The 19,052-nt window shown below is 58.9% G+C and overlaps 2 protein-coding genes across 5 annotated transcripts; one reads left to right on the top strand and one right to left on the bottom strand.

The window, feature by feature from the left end:
- The first annotated feature begins 1,162 nt into the window (after positions 1-1,162).
- DEF8 (differentially expressed in FDCP 8 homolog) lies at positions 1,163-7,936 on the top strand. Of its 4 annotated transcripts, none has more exons than XR_015750593.1 (12): positions 1,163-1,277; positions 3,109-3,243; positions 3,860-3,957; positions 4,049-4,198; positions 4,405-4,546; positions 4,683-4,847; positions 5,171-5,298; positions 5,757-5,870; positions 5,995-6,075; positions 6,247-6,387; positions 6,828-7,044; positions 7,179-7,936. XR_015750593.1 is itself a non-coding variant. In XM_026684882.2 (12 exons), the coding sequence occupies exons 2-12, from the start codon at positions 3,120-3,122 to the stop codon at positions 7,279-7,281; spliced, it is 1,356 nt and encodes a 451-aa protein (XP_026540667.1). In that variant the 5' UTR covers positions 1,163-1,277; positions 3,109-3,119; the 3' UTR covers positions 7,282-7,936. The 4 variants fall into 4 exon arrangements, 2 of the variants coding, with proteins under 2 accessions (XP_026540667.1, XP_026540666.1); XR_015750592.1 differs by having other exon boundaries at positions 3,106-3,243; XM_026684882.2 differs by having other exon boundaries at positions 6,935-7,044.
- A 2,932-nt stretch (positions 7,937-10,868) lies between these two features.
- On the bottom strand, positions 10,869-18,882 carry DBNDD1 (dysbindin domain containing 1). Its single transcript, XM_087971344.1, has 4 exons — positions 18,768-18,882; positions 14,380-14,530; positions 14,151-14,291; positions 10,869-12,188 (listed from the first exon to the last, which is right to left on the bottom strand). Exons 2-4 carry the CDS (start codon positions 14,477-14,479, stop codon positions 12,034-12,036), a joined length of 396 nt encoding a protein of 131 aa, XP_087827470.1. The 5' UTR covers positions 14,480-14,530; positions 18,768-18,882; the 3' UTR covers positions 10,869-12,033.
- Between the last annotated feature and the right edge of the window lie 170 nt (positions 18,883-19,052).

The following is a 19,052-nucleotide window of genomic DNA, read 5'->3' as shown; positions in this document are numbered from 1 at the left end:
AGCCAACTCAGCGTTTGAACCGATAGCAAAGGGTGTGTGTGTGTGTGTGTGTGTGTGTGTGTGTGTGCGCAGAGGAGGCCCTTGTTTCTTGGCACTTGCAATGCCCACTCATGCCTGTTCTCAAAGAGGCAGCTGTACCCACCTCAAGGGTACAGGAATTACCAGGAACCATATTATATTATATGCATATTAACCAGGAACCAAGGAAATGCTTGGAAAGTCCCCGCCAAGAAGGCGATTCCACCTCATTTCGTCTTTGAGCTGCACCCCCCTAGGAGGAAGATGGTTCTCACAGTTGTGATGAAATGAACGGATGGATGATGGTCGTGCTTTAACTGGGACATTTTCCTGAGAAAACAAACTCATGGCTGCCTAAATGGAGCTTTTCCTTCATTCCAGACCACAGACTAAGCAGGGGTGGGCCGAGGAGGCTGTCAGTCCCTGGGGGACCCAACCTCATGGCAAGCAAGCACTGAAGTCTTGGCGGAGGAGTGAAAGGCGGCCACCTGCTTGGCCACCAGGACACCACAGCTACGAGATCCACACCTCAGGCGCAGCCATTGTTGGCTTACTGGGTCTGGTGTGCCATTCAGGGCCATTGCGGCACCTGGCACCTCTGGTGCAGGGAAAGTGGTGGGGTTCCCCTTCATCGGGGGTGGGGGGTCCCTTGGGGCCCTGCCTCTCTCTCAGCTGTGGGACCTGGATAAGGAACCAGGGTGGGGATTCCCTCCCAGCCCCTCCCACCAGTGAGGCATTAGAGGCCGCTGGGCTGCTGCCCACCCTCTCGAAGGGGCCCGGAGGGCGGCCAAAGCGGGCAGCAGCCGTGTATTTCCAGTAACCGTGAAGCAGACTAAACACCTGCTTCGGGCTCCAGGCCCAAAGGCGGCACCACAAAAGCTTGTCTAAGCCTGGCTTCGTTTGTACAGTGTGGACAAGGGGGGGGGACCAAGATTTGCCCGCGCTGAGGGCACCGGTGGGGGCGGGGAGGGCGGGGGCAGCGCGCTCTTCGGGGGCTCTGCCGCCCGGCTTCTCCCGTTGTTCGAAGCCGCCTCGGGCGTTCTAATAACCAGAAAGGCGGCCGGAGATGAAGCCGAGCGGGGAAGCAGAGGCGGCCGCGCTCCTCCGGCCGCGCGGGGGCAGCATCGGGCGGCGCGGGCGCTCCGGGCGCGCTGGGCTGAGCGGGCGGCGGGCTACAATGTAGCGAGCGGAGGAAGCGGCGCGTCCGGGCCAGCCGACCGGGCCGGGCCGGGCCCTCCCCTCCCTCCATGGGCGCGCAGGTAAGGGCAGCCCCGACCCTCCCCTCTGCGCGGGGCGGCGCGGGCACGGAGGCGGCGCGGGCGGCGGCGGCCCGTCCCCCGCCCGTGGCCGGCAAGGGCTGCCTTCGCGCCGGGCGGCCTCCGGGCGGGCCCAGCTCGGCGCCCCGCCGGACAACCGCCGGCCTCCGGTTGGGCGCAGTCGCTCTGGCCGCTCGGCTGCCTCCGCTCCGGCGGCTGCTCCGAGGCAGCTTCGCCCGGCGGCCTGTGGCTCGGCGGGCCCGTCCAAGTGGCGAAGCCGCCGCAAGCAACGAGGAGCGAAGCGATCCGGTGAAATGCAGGCGGGCATCGGGCGCTTCCCCGCCCTCCGTGGCCGTGCAAAGCCCCCTCGGTCCCCTTGACTCGGGCTCCCCGGCCCGTTGCCTGCTTGCGCTGCCCTCCGTGGGGTCTGGGAGCGGCCTCTTTGGGGGAGCAGAATCGGGGTCCCTTTGGGCCGTTCGGGCTGTAGCGGGAGGAGGCTGACTTATTGCCCCCCCCGGTCCACAGGCCGGGACGAGGCGGGGCTTCTCCCGGGGCGGGGCACAGACCCCCTGGCCCTGCGCTGAGCTGTGGCTGGCCGAGGTCCAACAGGTGAGCCTTTCGAGGGTCTGCTTGGCTTTGCCTTTGTGTGATCGGCGAACCCAGCGGTGGGCTTCTGGCTTATCCTGATGGCCCCTGAGACCACCAGCCACGGCTCAAAGATCCGCATTTATTCAGGAGCGATTCAGGCTTAGCCTGGTTATCTTTACTGGGTTTAAGTCCAGGGCTCCCCAAGTGGTGATTTGATACCAAATTCAAGTTTCAGCAAAACATTTTTCCATGTTTAATTCTACTTCTTCTTTATGGCCTTCTTGGAACTCAGGTTCTTGCTTCTCTGAAAAGTTATTCCACAGACACTCAGTGGAAACAGCAGGGCCTTCGGAGTGAGTGTGTGTGTGTGTGTGTGTGTGTGTGTGTGTTTCTGCCAGAGGATCCACCCAGCTGATAGGCTCAGCAAAGCAGGGATGGTGTCATTTTAAAACTTCCTTGAGGAAATGAGGCAGAACGAAAGAGTCACACACTGAGAATTAGGAAATGCGTGGTGGGCTTGGAGTCCTTTCTCAGCCCCCCTCCCCCAAGAGAGAGTGATGGGGTGAGCGCCTCAGGAGCACCGTGCCTCCCCCCTTTTCCCCTAACTCTTGTGCTGTTTAGGGATGCCAAGCGGGGGGGGGGCTTCGTGCTGCCTTGGCTTCAGGCTCATTCAGCTCCCCTCCCTTTATTGGCTGCTCTCGGCCTGGAGCTGCCTAAATCCTCCCTCAGAATTCTTTGCCTGGAGGGAGGCTGTGACTTTGCGCCGCCAGAGTTCCCAAAGTCGAAGGTCACCGCACCCTGAAACTGGGATTCGGAGACCCTGTACCCCAAACTGCCAATAGCTCTGAGCTGCAGAAGTGATCCTGGTAAATCAGGATGTGGGGGGGAGGATTTGGCAGTGTGGAGTCCTTGGGACTCTCCGCGCTTGGTGGTTTTCTGGCGGGGTTTCTTTCTGGAAGTCCTGGGTCATGACTGGCAGCAACCGTGTTGCTCCATAAAGTGCCCTCAGCTGTCCCTCCAGATGTGTCCGTGACTCTGAACAGCACACGGGGACCGTCTGAGCTGGCAGAACCGGCTTTTCTGCCTCCCAGGATGTCAACAAGGTTTGAGAGGCTGGGAGGAGCTTGAAGTTGAAACTGTGTGGGAGGCACTCCGGTAGCTTCTGGCAGGCTGGGACCCTGACCCCCGGGCGAGGCGTGCTTTGAGGGGGGCTCAGGCTCTTCCCCCTGACCTCGGCTTCCAGCAGGTTGGACGGCTATGGAATATGATGAGAAGTTGGCCCGTTTCCGGCAGGGCCACCTCAACCCGTTTGACCAGGCCCCGCGGCAGAGTCGCCAGGAGCAGAAGACAGCCGGGGCCGGAGAGGGCTTCCCCCAGAAAGGTGAGCTGTCCCCCTCCTCGCCTCCTCCCTGCGAAGGCCTCGGCAGCACTGGATCCAGACTGGATCTAGGAGGATTGTCCGTCCTTCTCCCTAAGGCTGGATCGATACCCTTTGGGAACCTGAGGGCAGGATTTCCCTGGCCAAGGGCTCCCCATCAACATCAGCCTTGGGGGTGGCTCCCGTCCCTATCCAGCTGCTGGGATGGGAGAGCGGCTCTGCCTGAAAATCCCAAAGCTGCTGTGGCAGCCTCAATTTCTGAAGCGGAGCCCCAGGTGGCTGCTCTCCTGCTTGCTCGCCGGGCGAGGCCTTGGCCGCGGGCTGAGTAGAGAAACGGGCCCTGCTGTTTCCCAACATGGCCCCTGTGGCCTCTTCTTGCCCTGGAATTGGTTCTGTCCATTGGGACTGGCCTTGGGATGGGGGAGCCGGTCAGAAGTAGATGCCGCTGGTTTTGCCAAGGCTGCGGGGCTTCAGGCTACCGAAAGAAGGAAGCGGTGACCTTCGGCTCTGGCAGACCAGGCACACGGAGATTGCGGGGCTTTCCGTTCTTCCGCCTCGTCCGAGGCAGAGTGGGCTTGTCTGATGGCGAGGCTGCTCTTCTCCCCCTCCCCCCATGTAGATGTGAATCTGGGATTGTCTCCGGAGGAGCCGGGGTTCCCTTGTTCAGAGCGCGCCATGGACCTAGGCTTGGCCGAGGACCACTTCTCGCGCCCAGTGGTAAGAAGGCAGCCTTTGGGGGTGGCAGGATATAACGGGAAACATCTGCAGGCCCGGAGCTCTAAGCTGGGCGCTGGCTCTCCTCCTGCAGGGCCTCTTCCTGGCCTCGGACGTGGAGCAGCTGCGGCAGGCCATCGAAGAGTGGAAGCAGCGGATCCTGGAGCTGCCAGAGAACTCCGAGAAGCAGAAGGATGCCGTGGTGCGGCTCATCCACCTGCGGCTGCGGCTCCAGGAGCTGAAGGTGTGGAACAGGCCGGAGAGGGTGGTCCATTGCTCCATTGGAGCTTCCGGAACACCTGGATTCTCGGGAGGCCTTGCAGCCCTCCAAGGGGAGGGGAGGGCATCCTCTCCCTCAGCTGAAGGCACCCTGCCACCATTCCGGGGGTTGGGGCGGGGGCTTTGGGCTCAGAGGGCAAAGGATTGTAAACCCCCTGCCCCCCCATGCAGGACCCCAGTGAGGATGAGCCCAATATCCGGGTGATCCTGGAGCATCGCTTCTACAAGGAGAAGAGCAAGGGAGTAAAGCAGACCTGCGACAAGTGCAGCACCATCATCTGGGGGCTGCTCCAGACCTGGTACACCTGCACAGGTGAGTTTTTTCCCCTCCCGCCTGCCCCCCCCACTACAGAGCCTGGTTCTGGCAAGGACGCGAGCCCCGGTCTTTCTGCCCACGGATGGGGCTCGGGGCTCGGGTCAGCCTGCTGCTTCCTCCTCCCTCCTCCCAGGCTGCTCCTATCGCTGCCACAGCAAGTGCCTGGACCTCATCACCAAGCCATGCGTGCGCTCCAAGGTCAGCCACCAGGCCGAGTACGAGCTGAGCATTTGCCCGGAGACGGGCCTGGACAGCCAGGACTACCGTTGTGCCGAGTGCCGGGCACCCATCTCCCTCCGTAAGCTCCAGCAGGGAGGAGCGGGGACTGAATCGGAGGCTGCCCTGGGTGCAGCTCCTCCTGCTTTCCTTGCCCGGAGGCCTCGCTTCAATCCAGGCGCTTCTGCGGCAGAAGGCAAAAGGGAAGGGCCGTTTCCGGCCATTGAGGTCTTGCCAGCGGATGTGACTTTTGGGCTCCCCTCTCTCGCTCCAGCCATCCGGAGGGCACTCATGGGGGGGGGGGGGAGAAGACCCCATAAGAAGATGGCCCTTCGTTGTCCCAGCGACTGGGACCTGGGTCTCCCTGCCTCACTGCTCTCCTGACTTCTGCTCTTCCTGCCACAGGTGGGATCCCAGGGGAGGCTCGGCAGTGTGACTACACAGGCCTCTATTACTGCAGCAGCTGCCACTGGAACGACCAAGCTGTCATCCCCGCCAGGGTCATCCACAACTGGGACTTCGAGCCACGCAAGGTCAGTGGAGCTTTTGGAGGAGGCAAGGAGAGCAGTCGCTCCCTTTAGGAAGGATCAAAGAGCTGAAGTTGAGGAGCCCTTCCACACAGCCTGGTTGCGGGAAGGAAATGTGCCCGTGCCATGGCTGTGGGCCACAAAAGAACCAGTCTGAAGGACACACTGCTGGCCTGGAGGGCACCTGGTTGGAGAAAGCGAGCTGCCTAACTGGATGCAGGAGTGATGGGACGGCTTCCTTGGACTGGAGGCTTACCCCCTGCCTCGCTGTGTCTCTATGGGGCCCCATTATCCAGGGGAGGCAGAGAGGAAGCACCTTGCCCAGATCACATCCCCCCGAGCTCTCTGTTCATCCTGGAGTGGGGCAGGGCGGATCCCTCTGATGCCCTGCGGGGCTATTTGGTCGCAGGCCTTCCCTGCAGTCGGGGCTACTCTGTGCTTCAGGAGGCCAATGCGATTTTCAGGTCTCTCGGTGTAGCATGCGCTACTTGGTGCTGATGGTGTCCCGGCCAGTCCTCAAATTGCGGGAGACCAACCCTCTTCTCTTCAATTACGTTGAGGAGCTGGTGGAGATCCGGGTGAGTGTTTGAAGGGCGGGAAGTGGCCCTAGAAGGCCTCCGTGGAGCCCAAAGCCCGGTGTGCTGACCTGGAGCCCGAGCGTGGGTCCAGCAACCCCTTCTCGGTCGGGTTCTCCCCCTTCAGAAGCTGCGTCAGGACATCCTGCTCATGAAGCCCTACTTCATCACCTGCAAGGAGGCTATGGAAGCCCGGCTGCTGCTCCAGGTCAGAGAAGGCGGCTGTCCGGCCGGGGCCGACGCACCTCTTCAGAGCAGGGGGTGGGCAGGCGGTTGGAGTGGGGGTGCTTTACGTTCCTAGGTGGGGGAGGGTGTGAAGAGACCGCCTGGCCAAGGCTGTGAACCCCTCCCCCTCCCCACCTCTTGTGCCTCCCTCCAGCTGCAGGACCGGCAGCACTTTGTGGAGAACGATGAAATGTACTCCCTGCAAGACCTGATGGATATCAACGCCGGGCGGCTCAGCTGCTCCCTGACGGAGATTCACACGCTCTTTGCCAAGCACATCAAACTGGACTGCGAGGTAAGGCTGGCTGGCTGGGGAACAGCAGCCCAAGCAGAGGCTTTGGCAGAGAGGGGCAAGGAGGCCCTTGGGGGCCTTGTCTTCGCTGCCAGGTGCTGCAGGGGTAGAGTAGAAATAAGGACAAGCCGGTCTAGAAAGGTGATCAGCAGATCTTGCCTAGCAAAAGGGTTCAAAACGTGTTTTTAAGTCTCGAACTGTAAGGTAACACCGAGAAGAAGCTCAGCTGGAGCCTCCCAGATCCAGTAGCACATAAGAAGAGGAGGTGCCATACAAAGACACTTGCAAGATTGTGGCCTTGCTGGTTTTTGGTTTTCAAGAAACGCTTAAAAATATCTCTGTCATGTTGAACTCTTACTATTTTTTTCTTTTTCCTTTTCTCTAAAATACGTTGTACTGTAAAATTCTCCCCCCACCCCACTTCTATGTCTGCCCATATGAAGGTTGCAGGTATTTGTAGCACAAGGTTGGTAATCGTGTGAAGGGCACATCCATGGAGGGGCTTGGATTGGCACAGTGGCTCACCAGCTTCCCTTTTTCCTTCTCACAGCGGTGCCAAGCAAAGGGCTTTGTGTGTGAGCTCTGCAAGGAGGGAGATGTACTCTTCCCCTTTGACAGCCACACCTCAATGTGCACGGACTGTTCAGCCGTCTTCCACAGGTGAGTGCAGGCCTTTGCAACCACCTGCTTCTTGCCACTTCTAGTGCCAAACAACAGAAGCCTGTGGAAGCCAGCTGGCTGGTGGCTCTTCCAGGAGAAGGAAGCTCACAGGCCCTTTGTCTTTCCTCTCCCAGGGACTGCTTCTACGACAACTCCACAACATGCCCCAAATGCGCTCGACTCAGTCTCAGAAAAGAGTCCTTGCTCAGGGAGCACAATATGGAGCTGCAAGCCTAAGTGTGGCTTCTCTGAAATGGAGGGGACCAGAGCAAAACCATGGAGTTCCCAGCTTGCCTGTGATTTCCTTGTCCTTCTTGAAGGGAAGCAGCTCAGACTGGTGAGGAAAGAAGCCTGCCAGAGGAGGGTGAGATGGGAATACCATGCCCAAGCTGGAGAAGGATGCTGCCCCTCCACCTATGGACGGTTGTTGAGGTTCTCCTTGAGTTTCTGAGTCTGAGGCTCTCCCTGAGGGAGTTTCATCCTGTCTGCAACTGGCGGAGCTGGAGAAGTGGCTGCCAGAGGAGTTGATGGAAAATGGTGGCCACCTCTCCTCAGTTACTGGGTAATATCAACCCTGCTTGGCTGGCACAGAGTCCAGCTATTCTGGCTTCCTTACAGACTATGATAGTTCAGCAAAGACAATGGTTGCAGCTGGGCAGGCATTTGAAAAGTTGTTCCTTTGACCTGGAGGCATTTGTCTTGGAGATGGAGAGAAGGAGGCTTGGTCTTCTTTTCCTATCCCCTTAGCCAAGATAATGACAATTGCCAGGACTGGATGAATTATATAATAGTCTCTGCCAGCCATGAAAAGAGACTATGGGACTCTTTATACCACAGTAATTTATCACAAGCACTAAAATCACTTTAAATAAAGCTAAGCATAAATATTGAAGTCTGATGTGGTTGAAGACAGTTTTTGATGTTGTTTCTCTGCTCTCCAAAAATATTTTTATATTTCATCCTCTAAAAGTAGTTAACTGGAAAAAAATCCAGTTTTGGGTACAGTCCCAACTCTTGTGTCATATAGTTACCAAGTTGACAGTCAGAAGGGAGGATGGCAGCATCTTCCATTGAAGTCTCCTGGTCTGTATGTATCCTTGGTTGTGTGCCTTCTCACTGAGGGTCTACTCCTTCAAGAAAGACATGGCTGGTGGCTGTCATGGTGTGAAGCACCTCTTCCCTTGCATAATTTGGATCGTTTGGGGTTCTGACATTGACAAGTTATAGGAAGTCATCCTGATTCAGGGCTGCATTTAGCCGTCCAGGTTTTGAAGACATTCCTGGAGACACTGGGAGGTTCAGAAGAAAGAGGAAATTTGTAGACACTTGGTCCATGATGTCTCCTGGAAAAAAAAAGAATGTATCTTGGAGACAATACGTATATTCCACTAAAAAAGAAGAAAGGTGGAGGAACAAGCTTGTCTTGATTTTGCACCCTCACCCCCAAGGAAAACGGCCCCTGGAAAAGAATGAAGCCTATGATCCTCTTTCATCCTCTCAGCAGCTGGGAGAATTCAGGGAAAGGGGAGCAGAGTTAGGTGGGGAGCAGTTGCTTAGCCGGTTAAAAGCATTTTTAAACTTGGAAAATTGAATAGTTTATTTTTTAAAATGAAATAAATAAAAGCTAACGCTCACGAAGGGCGCCAGGTTGGAGCCGCTCCAGTGCGGGAGGAAATTTAGAGGGGGAACCGAAGGCCACGAGCTCGGCTGACCCGCCGGGCTGCTTTTCCAGTGACACGGAGGCGGCTAACCTCGGTCGGGGAAGGGCTGCTCCGACGCCTGCGCGGTTCGTCCCCTCGCGGGCCGCATATCACGGCTTGGCCGCCGGCGGACGAACTGCTGTCCCGGCCGTTGCCCCGCAGGAGGACCGGCCGCAGCCGGGAGGGTGGCGGATGCTCTCAGCTGGCCGTGCCGGGCAGAATGGCGGGGGGCCGCGGGGGCCCTTTGGAGGCCGGAGCGGGTCGGTCGGTGGGATGAGGAGCGAGAGGCCGGGCGAGGGTCCCCATCAAGACCCCCTGAAGCTGAAGTGCCCCCCCGGGAGAGCCGGGGTTGCGGCCTCGGTTTCCACCTGCGTCCCTCCCTCCCTCCCCCGGGTCTCCTGCGGAGGGGCCCCTCTCTGAAACGCGGGAGGGGGCAAGACATTCCCCCCGCCCGGCAGCTGGACGTTGTGGAGGGGCGGGTGGCATCGCAAGGACTCTGGGCCCGAGGCCGCAACAGCCAGCCGGCTGGCTTCCTTCTTGCGGCTTCTCTGCGTCCTTTCCAGGCGGCCTCGGTTTTGCTCTGGCCAAACTCCAGTGTATAGCTGGCCGTTTCTATTCAGGCTCCAGATACCCCGCAGGGCTCCCCTCAGCCGGTCCCATGCAGACGTGGTACCTTGGGCCCAAACGGGGCAGCTTGTCCCCTGCCTTTTCTGTGCTGCTGCCACCTTATCACCACCCCCACCTCCCTGCTGCAGAAGGCAAGGTCTGCCTCTGCCTTCCAGTCTCTGGGAGTTCTCTTTTCAACATGCCTTGAACTGACTGTGATCTAGCCGGACTGACAAACTTTAAGCTTCCACCCCCCCCTCCGCCATGTTTTCCCACCAGGTCTGCCTGGAAAATGCAGGGATTCCCCAGCCCTGAAGCTTTCTGCCTGCAATGCCTGGGTGGGTCCGAGCTTGGAATAAAAGCAGCTGCCTTAAACCAGGATCATTTTCCTGGCTCTGTCTACTTAGAAACTAGCAGAGGTCGCATTGATCAGTAGCAGAAATTGCTTCCCTGCTATGGCTTTCTTGGTGTACGCACTGACCCACTGCCTGAAAAGAATCGGGAGGAGCAGAAACCCTACAGAGACCATTTGCAACAACTTTAATCACCAGAACATTGGAGGTAGCAGAGGGGCGCTGTACAAGTACAGACAGAATTTAATCCAAAGATGGGAGGGGAGGGTTAAAATAGGAATGCAGAGCACAGAAGGAACACAAAAAAGACGGAGGTTCCAAGTTCTGAGGACACCAGACTGGTTGGGTGGAGTATTGTGGAGATCCCAGGTGGACCTTGCTTTGCAAAAAGCAGGAGTTGTGAAGGTCTTGCGTTCTCCTGGGAGGTTAGCCAGTGTTTCCTTGATGCTGGGACACAAGAAAGTGCTCCTCGGTGCTTAGGATGCAAATAGGCACCCCTTGTGCGCTTGGGCTTGCTTCCTTGGCGCCCTACCATCAGACCAACATCAAATCTGTCTTCCATGGCACAGCTGTACGCAATCGGGAGAGGGTAGCCGTATCATCTTGTAAGGGGCTCACTGCATTGCCCCACAGGATGCCAACGCTGCCTGGTTGAGGAAAAGCCAACAACGGATAACCTCTGGGCTTGACCCCAACATGCAGCCTGGAATGTCGAGAAGACGGGTGCCCAGCCCCAGCGCAGGATGTGGCCAGGATTCAGCAGAGCCTGCAAGGCCAACCCGGAGGGGGAGGGGCGTGTTGTGCTGCTCCTCGAGGGGGGGGGGCTCCACACAGGATGCCCTTCTGGGCCATGGGGCTTCAAGGGCTGCTGATCAGACCTTGGCCGTCCCTCCGCAGATCAGCCTCTCTCCAGCAGCTGTGCCCAGAGGCCGGAGAGCAAGCAGGGAATGGGGGCTCGGGATCTCCTGTTGCCCCTCACAAAAGGAGCAGCTTGGCCCTTTTGTGCCAGGGGGATCCCTGCCTGGATGCCTATCAGGAGTCCACATAAAATCATTCCTGGGGGGGGCACCGCCCCACCCCCCTTGTGGCGTTGGCATTGAAAAAGTTCGCTTCAGTCCCTCTGGGTAGTCCTGACGGAGGTGGAGAGCTGAAGGCCACTCTTGCTAGCAGCCAGGGAGAATTTTATTTTTCTGGTTTGGAACCCCCACCCCCCCACCCCCGAACAAGTCTGAGCAGACTTCCTGGGATTTTGTCTCCATGTTGGAAATAACACAGGTGGCCTCGGGAGATGTGAGCCAGGTGGGTCCCGCCAAGCCCAAGTAACCGTGAGCCTCTCCCCTTTCTTGGCCCTGGACAGCAAGCCTTGCAGACACCTTGGCTGCCCACACCGAGGACGTCTCTTGTCTGGCAGCTTCGGATGGCCGCCTGTCCCTTGTGGCATCGAGAAGGAAGCCAGCCTGGCTCTGCTGCTTTACTCGGGGTGCCTTCTCCTGGGCTGTTATGCTGAAGAAGAGACCGTGGACCGTCTGAACGAACAAGGACTGGTCCGACAGTTGGGGGGAAGGTTGGGAGGGGGCAGCAGAGCAGCGCTGTCCACCAGCCAGGCCCCTTGCTGATGGCCCCAGGACAGTCGCCACCTCCTAACGCTGAGATCCCTGGCAGGTGGAGTTTAATAGCAGCCAAGATCAGATTGTATGGTGTTTTCTTAAAAGGTTGAAGTAAATTACGACTTGAGTTGGCAATGCAAACTGTGACACAGGTGGGCATCGGCTCCAGGGAGGGTCCCTGAGCCTGGCTGAAGTTGGGCCAGCTGCGTTGGTGCTGAGGAGCGGTGGGTGAGCGTTAAGGCCATTGGACAGGATGTGTGTGCTTCAGAGCGGAGAAAATTCCAGAATTCACGCTGTTTCAGTGCCCCAGAAATGGTGCCACGTCTACCCCTCGGTTCCTTTGGCATAATGGGCAGCTTGTCTTGGCCGAGGAGCTCCCTGGCTCAGCCCAGCAGCACTCAAGGCACACGGCTGGAGAGGGCGCCCCCCCCCGTCCTTCAGGCTTCGGCAGCCCCCCACCCCCATGAGGTTGGGGGAGCACCTGTCACTCCGTCTGCCTTCTCCAACCCAAGAGAGCATGGAAGGTTCAAAGTGCCTGCAGGAAATAGGCAGCCCAGCCGGGGGGGGGCTGGGGCCTGAAAGGAGGTTGGCAAATTAAATGGTGGGCAAGGAGGAGGGGGGCTCTTGGCACAAGGCGCAGTTTGCCAACGTCCCGTAGGAGGAATTCCAAATGACAGTGCAAGAGTGAAGGTTGGCTCCTGGGAGGGGCTCCTGCCCCCCCGCCTACTCCTCCTTTGGCTTTTCTACAGCCAGGAAAGGGTCTGCTTGGAGCTCAGGATCGCTGAGGTGCTTCTTCTCATGCCCCGGTTCAGCTTTTGTCCTCGTCCAGGAGGGCGAGCGGAGGTAGCCAGCTCTGGGGGTCGAGTGGGGATGCAGTCCTGTGCAGGAATAGGAGAGGGGGGGTCCCCTTTAGCTCTTTTCCTCTGTGGGCCAGACCCCAGCAGCTCCAGCTCCCCATTCAGCCCCGTCTTCAGAGAGAGGCTCCTGTGGGGGCTGCAGAGCTCCCCAGTTCTACTTTTGTGCTCACCGCATTTCTGAGTGTCTTCTCCACAGGAAGCTCCTCCCCCCCCCTCAAGCTTCTCCATCCTCCCTCCCTTGCTGGCTGATTCCAACTAGGGAGCTCTTCCTTACTGCTTGGCCTCTTCCCACCTCAAGGGAGGGAGACTCCCATCTCTGGCCCTGGGAAGTGGCGGCAGCAGCTGCCACCCCCCACCCCCCCCCCCACCTCCAACCCAGCATATTAGCTGCAGCATCAGCAGCACATTGCACTGCCTTGGGGGAGGTGGCAGAAGAGACAGTAAGGTGGGGCGCAGGGCCATCGAGGCAGCTGCTGAGCTCCCGCCTGCTGGCCCTGGCCCAGTCCAGTTGTTCCTTGGTCTCTTGTGGCCTGAATCAGGGGCCCCCTTGGCAAGCTGGAGTTAACGATGCAACTTGCGTGCCTGGCTGTGTCTGTGTAAGAGACACAATGTGCGCATAGCTGTGCACGCTGGATTAAGCAGGTTTCATGCAGCACTGGCTGCCATGCACACCTTGCTACCACCCCATGGCCAGGTGGCCTCTCTGAGCCAGCATCCAACCGAAGTGTGTGGAGCCTGTTGGATTATGCCCACCTGGACAGGGGAGGGTGCTCCAGATGAGCCGTGGCCGTGGCCCACTGGTGGGCCATGAGAAAATTTTGGTGGGCCGCAGAGAAATCTCACCCCCAGAGCACCCCCACAAAGCAATTAATCCAAGCTGCACAAAAACACAAGGCTGCACTGCCCACATGGCCCGCAGGAACCCTCCCTGCCCTCTCACTCCTTACCTGGCAAACATGCCTGCTAAATTGCTATTTTTCCTTTTTCCGACCATCATCTGTTCTGCTGTGCCGGGAGATTTAGATTAGCTAGGAAGCAGGAAATGGTTGAATTTCTTGCTTTCTAGCCAGTCTTTAGATCTTCGGCTCAGCACAGCCGAACCTCCCTTAGGACTGAAGGTTTGCTTGCAAGCAAATTCAGTGCAGACTCACGGCAAGCAAATTTGAGAGACTGAGCTAGCCGATGGCAGATAAATCACTGAATGATTCTGTGAGCAACTCAATCAGCCTGCTTTGCCTGATTTTGGGTAAAAGTTGCTCTTTTTAATAAAAAAATTCAATATTTACATGCATGGTGTGTTGTGAGTTAATTTTATGAGTTTGCTTGCAAGCAAATTTTATGCGACAGACTGAGCTAGCCAATGGCAGATAGATAGATTTCTAAATGAATCTGTGATTCTGTGAGCAACTCAAATCTGCCTGCTTTGCCTGATTTTGGGTAAAAGTTGCTCTTTTTAATAAAAAATTCAATATTTATATAAATACTTATATTTACATACACGCCATGTCCAGCCAGTCACATGACCACAAGCCACACCCACAAATTAGGCCAGGCCCACAGAACCGGTTAGTGGTCCCTGGGATCTAAAATTACGAGTTTGGTGGTCCCTGAGGTCCAAAAGGTTGGCGACCTCTGCTCCAGATCATGGGGCTCACCCAGCTGCCTAAACTGAGGAGAATTGCATTGGTTGCCATCTTTCAGAGGCCCTGCTTAGCTCCCCCCCAGCTGCATTCAGTGGTATGTGGGGCCCCTTGTCAGTGGTCGAAGGAAAGAGTCCTTCCAGTTTCCCCCTTTGATCCCTGGAGGATCAAGTGGGTCAGGCAGAGCCAAAGGCAGCAGGGGGCAGCCCCCCAAAGCAAGCACGGAAACCTCGGTGCCAGCAGAGCCTCAGCTGTCACTCACAGCAGAGGATGTGCTTGTCACTGAATGCCTCCTAATCAAAACACACACGCACACACACACAGAGTGGGAGGGGCGACTTACCAGCAGTGGGTTCTCTGGCTACATTCTCCTCATCGGAATCGGCAAAGACCTCTGCCAGCTCTTGGTCAGACATGTCTGTCAGCTCCGTGAGGTCCAGCAGGTCGAAATGCACCTCGAGAGACGAAACGCTGCTCAGGGGTTCTGAGAAGAGATGGGGGGGAGCTCAAGACCTTTCTCTGGAGCTTCCCTTTTGGGAGCCTCCCTCCCCCACGGCTAGCCCTCTACTTACGCCGGCGCTCGGCAACCTGCAGCAGCCCTGAGGTGGGGATTGGGGTCCCTCCTTCCTCCTCCACCGGACAGCTTTGGGGCTCTTCTGCCAGCCCATGCATGGAGAGGGTGATGGGGGTCTGCCCCTCCAGTTTGGGGGCTTCCTGGGTCAGCTCTGAAATGACAAAACGGGGCATGAGGACAGAGAGGCCCGGCCTGCTCAGCCTCGCGGCTGCCTCCTCGTTCACCAAGGAAGGATGAGACTTTGCCGGTTTCAGCCTTGGCCTCTTGCCTCTCTAGGGGGCCCACCGGGAGGGGGCTCCTGGGGTCTCCTTTGGGGGAAAGGCCCCTCCCCTCCCCGGCCTCATCAGGGCCTTCCTGATGGGCGTGGGTTGCCGAGGGGCTGCCCTCCCACTGTTCTGTTGGGCGGTTCCTGCCTGCTGGCTGCGTGTGCAGCCACAGCCCCCACCTCAGAGAGACCCCTCCAGTCCAGACGGCGTGTGCAGAGCTGATGAGCAGCAGCTGTTGGGTACCAGGAACCAAGACTCCGCTCGGGCACCCAGCCTCGCGCCTGCAGAGACAGAAGGCCGCCTTCTTTTGGAGCAGGTGGCAAGAGGACAAAGGCTGATCTGTCCTGGGGGGTGGGGAGAGGCAAATGGGGCCCGCAGAGCTGGCTGTGTGCCAGGCATGCCTCAGTTACCCTCTGCCTCTCTGCGGGGAGGGGGCAGGCTCTCCCCCCTGGAGGCGCCTGGGAACGCTGCAGCAAGCTGACTGCCCGGAGGGCGGGGGGGGGCTCTCAGCAGCCGCCTTGCCCGCCCTTGAATTTCCAGCAGGGCCTGCTCCGGTGAGCCAGCCGTGGGGCAGGAGGGAAGAAACTTAGCCAGGGGGCCGTGGTTCATGCGTCTCAGAGAAGGAAGGTCTCTGCAAGCCTGGCTCTCTTTGGGCACCCTCTTCCCTGGTGCCTGCCAGGCGGGTGAGCCAGGTTGCCCTTTTCCACCACTCTTGCCAGCTCTCAGGGAGGGGGAGGGGCAGCATCAAGGGGGAAGCAGAAAATGGGTGCCGGGAGCAGCGCCTGCTCATGTCTGAATGTGAAGGGGTGGGGTTGCCTGCACAAGCATGCGCCCCCAGCGGAAGTTCTGACCCACAGCCTGCCCCTCTCTCTGCAGGACCCCACGGCTGCTCCTGGCCCGGGTGCCCCATTAGTTTTCCTGCAGAAGCCTGAGACTGTCCCCCCAAATTGCCTGGATCTATTGTTCCCCAGAAGGTCTGGGGGGCCCGTTTGAGGGCAGCTGCGCCCTAGAAGGGGGTCAGCCAAGAGGACGGGCACCAGAGGTGGGCTGGCCTTGGGTTTCCCCTCTCACCCTCCTGTGGCTGAGGACAAGGAAGGAATCCCGGCACCTGAAGGGGCCCAGATCACAGGAGGCCGGGCTGAACACCTGCGGAAACATGTTCAGGGGGAGAATTCAAATATGGAGCCTGAGTGGAGCCACAGGCCCCGGCCAAAACCTCCCTGCCGCTCCTCGCCTTTTATAGCAGCACAGGAGACAACCAGCTCTTGCAACCCACAGCCTGACTTGGCCTCTAGGCCTAGCTGGGTGCTGGCAAAGGAGAGGATGCTAACTCCAGATTCCTGGGGAACATCGCAGCTTTATATATGGGGAGTGGGGAGCCCAGCTGAAGGGAGAAAAACAGCATTCAGCCCTCAAAGCCCTGAATTATTCATGGCCAGGTTTTTAACAAGCTGAGTGTGGGAAAATGGCAAAGGAGGCGTGAATATAACAGGACACTTCCAGCTCTCAGTAGGCTGAGGCCAGCAGGCGAAGAGAGTTGAACTTGGAAGCACCCCCCTTACGGAAGGGGCTCTTCGTCTGGCCTTCCTGCTTGCGGGGTTGAGAGCCTGTCGTCCACCTGGCTGCTTCTGGGAAGAGCCCCAGAGGGTCTCAGAGGTCGGCCAGAAGCCCCTTCCCATAAGTCGTGTGTCCACCCCCCACCCCCATGGAAAGGAGTGCTTTCAGCAGCAGCCCTGAGGTGTGGCTGGCCAGAGGGCCCCCGTAAGTGCCCTCCTTTCCCAGGGCTGCCTCTCCGCTCATCCACCTCCAGCATTTGGCCAGACACATTCAGGCAGAGCATATGGCTGCCGCCCATCCTCCCTCCCTCCCTCCCTCCCTCCCACCCAGCACAGTCTGCCATGCTGGTGTGGCTATTCCTGTTCTGCATTTCATGCACAGGACTTCTTGCTTTTTTTAAATAATATTTTTATTATGCATTTTCCTTTATAATACATCATATTTTCAATTATACATCAACAATCCATCTCTTTCCGCCTCTTTCCTTCTCCGTCTCTCTTTCCTTTCCCTCTCTTCCCCTCTACTCCCCTCTCCTTCCCTCTCTCCTTCTCCTCTCCCCTCTCTACTTCCCTCTCCTCTCTTTTCCTTTCCTCCTCTCCCTTTCTATTTTACATCCATATTATGTGTGAATAATGTTGATTCCCAGCCTCCTTATCCACTATATCTTCCCTTGCACAGGAAGGCTGTACCCGCAGAGGGTTGGGGAATCCCCCTCTGGTAAGCCCACATTCTGCTCAGCTCTTCCAGTGGGGATCACACCCATCTCTTGGGCACTCTGGGGGCAACATACTGCCTTTGGGGAGGGATGGAGCTGGGCTCAGGGGTCCTGTGGGGCAGAGGAGGCAGCTCAAGCCCTGCCATCTCCAGCAGGCCAAGCCCCCTTCTTTGCCCGTTCCAGCAGAGAGGGCTGGGTCCTCATTCCAACTGGCCCCCTAATGGATCACAGCTCTTGTTCCAACTGGCTCCCCTCAAGGACTGGACTGCCAGATTCCTCCTTGTGGATTAATTTTGTTTTTCTGTTCTGAATCTCTGGCTGGGGCTTTTCTCTAATTCCACTGATCCATTTTCACGCTTGCCCGGCTCCCTTTTCTAGCCAGAGTGTCTCTGCCTTCAGCAAGCAGTTAAGCCTGCAGGAAGAGCCAGCCACCCTTGCTTCCCATCCTAAAGGAGCAACCCTCTGCTCAGAGGGGCCACTTCTTACTGGGATGGCTGGAAAGAGTTCCCAGAATAAGGAGACGCTGAACCGACTTTCTTTGATCTCACCTGTTTCTTATGGGGGGATGTGCAGAATGGAAAGCAGAAAGGTCAGCTCTGTGGCCCGGAGAAGCCGCAGCTGCTGCCACCGACCGGAGCCCCCAAAGGATGCAGTCCAGACCTGGGTGGGAGAGCTTCTCTGGCTGGAGAGCTGCTTGCCAGAAGCCCTTTCCAATCCTCTCGGGTCCCCTTTAAGCTTCCACCTGCCTCCAGCAGCCCCCTCCCCAGACGCAGAGCAGGCTGTTCCTTTCACTCCGCCCGGCGGTGGCTGCTGGCTGCCTTCCCCCTCCACTGGGTTCCCACCCTCCCCGCCTTGCTCTGGTCCGGCAGCCGCCCTGCGGTCGAAAGGGGGCTCGGAAGAGTCGTCGGGCGCACCACTCTCACCGCTGCTGCTGACTCACGTTACAGGACCCGAGCCCAGCCTGGCTCGCGGCTGCAGGTTAGCACAGCCAGGGAAGCGGGGGGCGGACCCGCTGAGCTGCAGACCACCCCAAACGGGCAGCCCTTCCCCACAACCATCAATGGGGGGAGCGGGCACCGAAGTCTGGGGAGGGATCTTGTACATGATGGCTCCGATGCAGAAACTCCGGGAGCTCTTCCACCCCGTCAAGTCACTCCCTGCCCGCGCTGGAATTTGGAAGTTCCCAGAATGGTAAAAAAGAAGCGGCCCGCCTGGGTCAGGGCAGCCGGACATGAAGCTCTTGAAACCGAGGCTGAACCCACCCAAAGCTCCGGCAGCTTTGATGAGTGGTAGCAGTACCGACCCCAAAGGCCCGCTTTCTTCCTCGCGCGCGTTCACACGTGCTTCTTAGCCACAGGAGTCGGAGAGCATTCCAGTCACACCCCACTGCGTCCTCCAGGCCACTCACAGGAGGCCGCGGCTTGCCTTGCCTGCCGTCCCTCGGGCAACTCGCTTCCCTTTCGGCTTAAGCGGGGCCCTGAGCTCCGCCGCGTCCCCAGCGCCTCAAGACGGCAGAGCGACGGGGAGGCGAGGCGGGGCGGGGAGACTTATTTGCCGGAGCCGCTTAGCTGTCAGCGCTCCAGCCCTGCGAGGGGAAAAGTGGGAAGGGGCGAGCAAAGTTGACAGGCGGCGCCTTTCTGGAGAGAAGGCCGCTTTTCTGGTCGGGCCCGCTCCGTCCTTCCCGCTCACGGCTCCTTCCCCGAGAGCAGAAAGCCTTTGGGCCACCACACGGGCAACCCCGCAAGCGCCCGGCCCCGCCAGGCCTCCCCACCTCGCTGGCCACCAGCTGCTCCTCCGCGCCGCCAGCCGCATCCCGGAGCGCCTCGCCTGCCGCGCCGACCGAGTCACTCACCCGGGGGCGGCCCCTCCTGCCGTCTCCATCCGTCCCGGCTGCACCAGATGCCCGCTGCGCCGCTGCCGCCTCCCTCCGCGCCGCCGCGACCACTGCAGCAGCAGCAGCAGCAGCAGCAGCAGCCGCCGCCCGAGCGCACATCGCCGGCGGGGAGGAGCGGGCCCGGCGCGGGGGAGGGCGCAGGGTGGGGGCCGAGCGCGAGCGCCGTCCAGCCGCCGCCGCCGCCGCTGCATCAGAGCCCGGAGGAGGCAGGGGGCCGCCGAGCAGCGCAGGGCAAGGGG

The sequence above is a fragment of the Notechis scutatus genome, chromosome 9, assembly GCF_049901735.1.
Source record: "Notechis scutatus isolate UNSWTSFEM ecotype Mainland chromosome 9, rNotScu1.2, whole genome shotgun sequence".
NCBI lineage: Eukaryota > Metazoa > Chordata > Lepidosauria > Squamata > Elapidae > Notechis > Notechis scutatus.
Note: the sequence above shows the minus strand (reverse complement) of the source record. Positions and strands in the feature narration are given on the sequence as shown.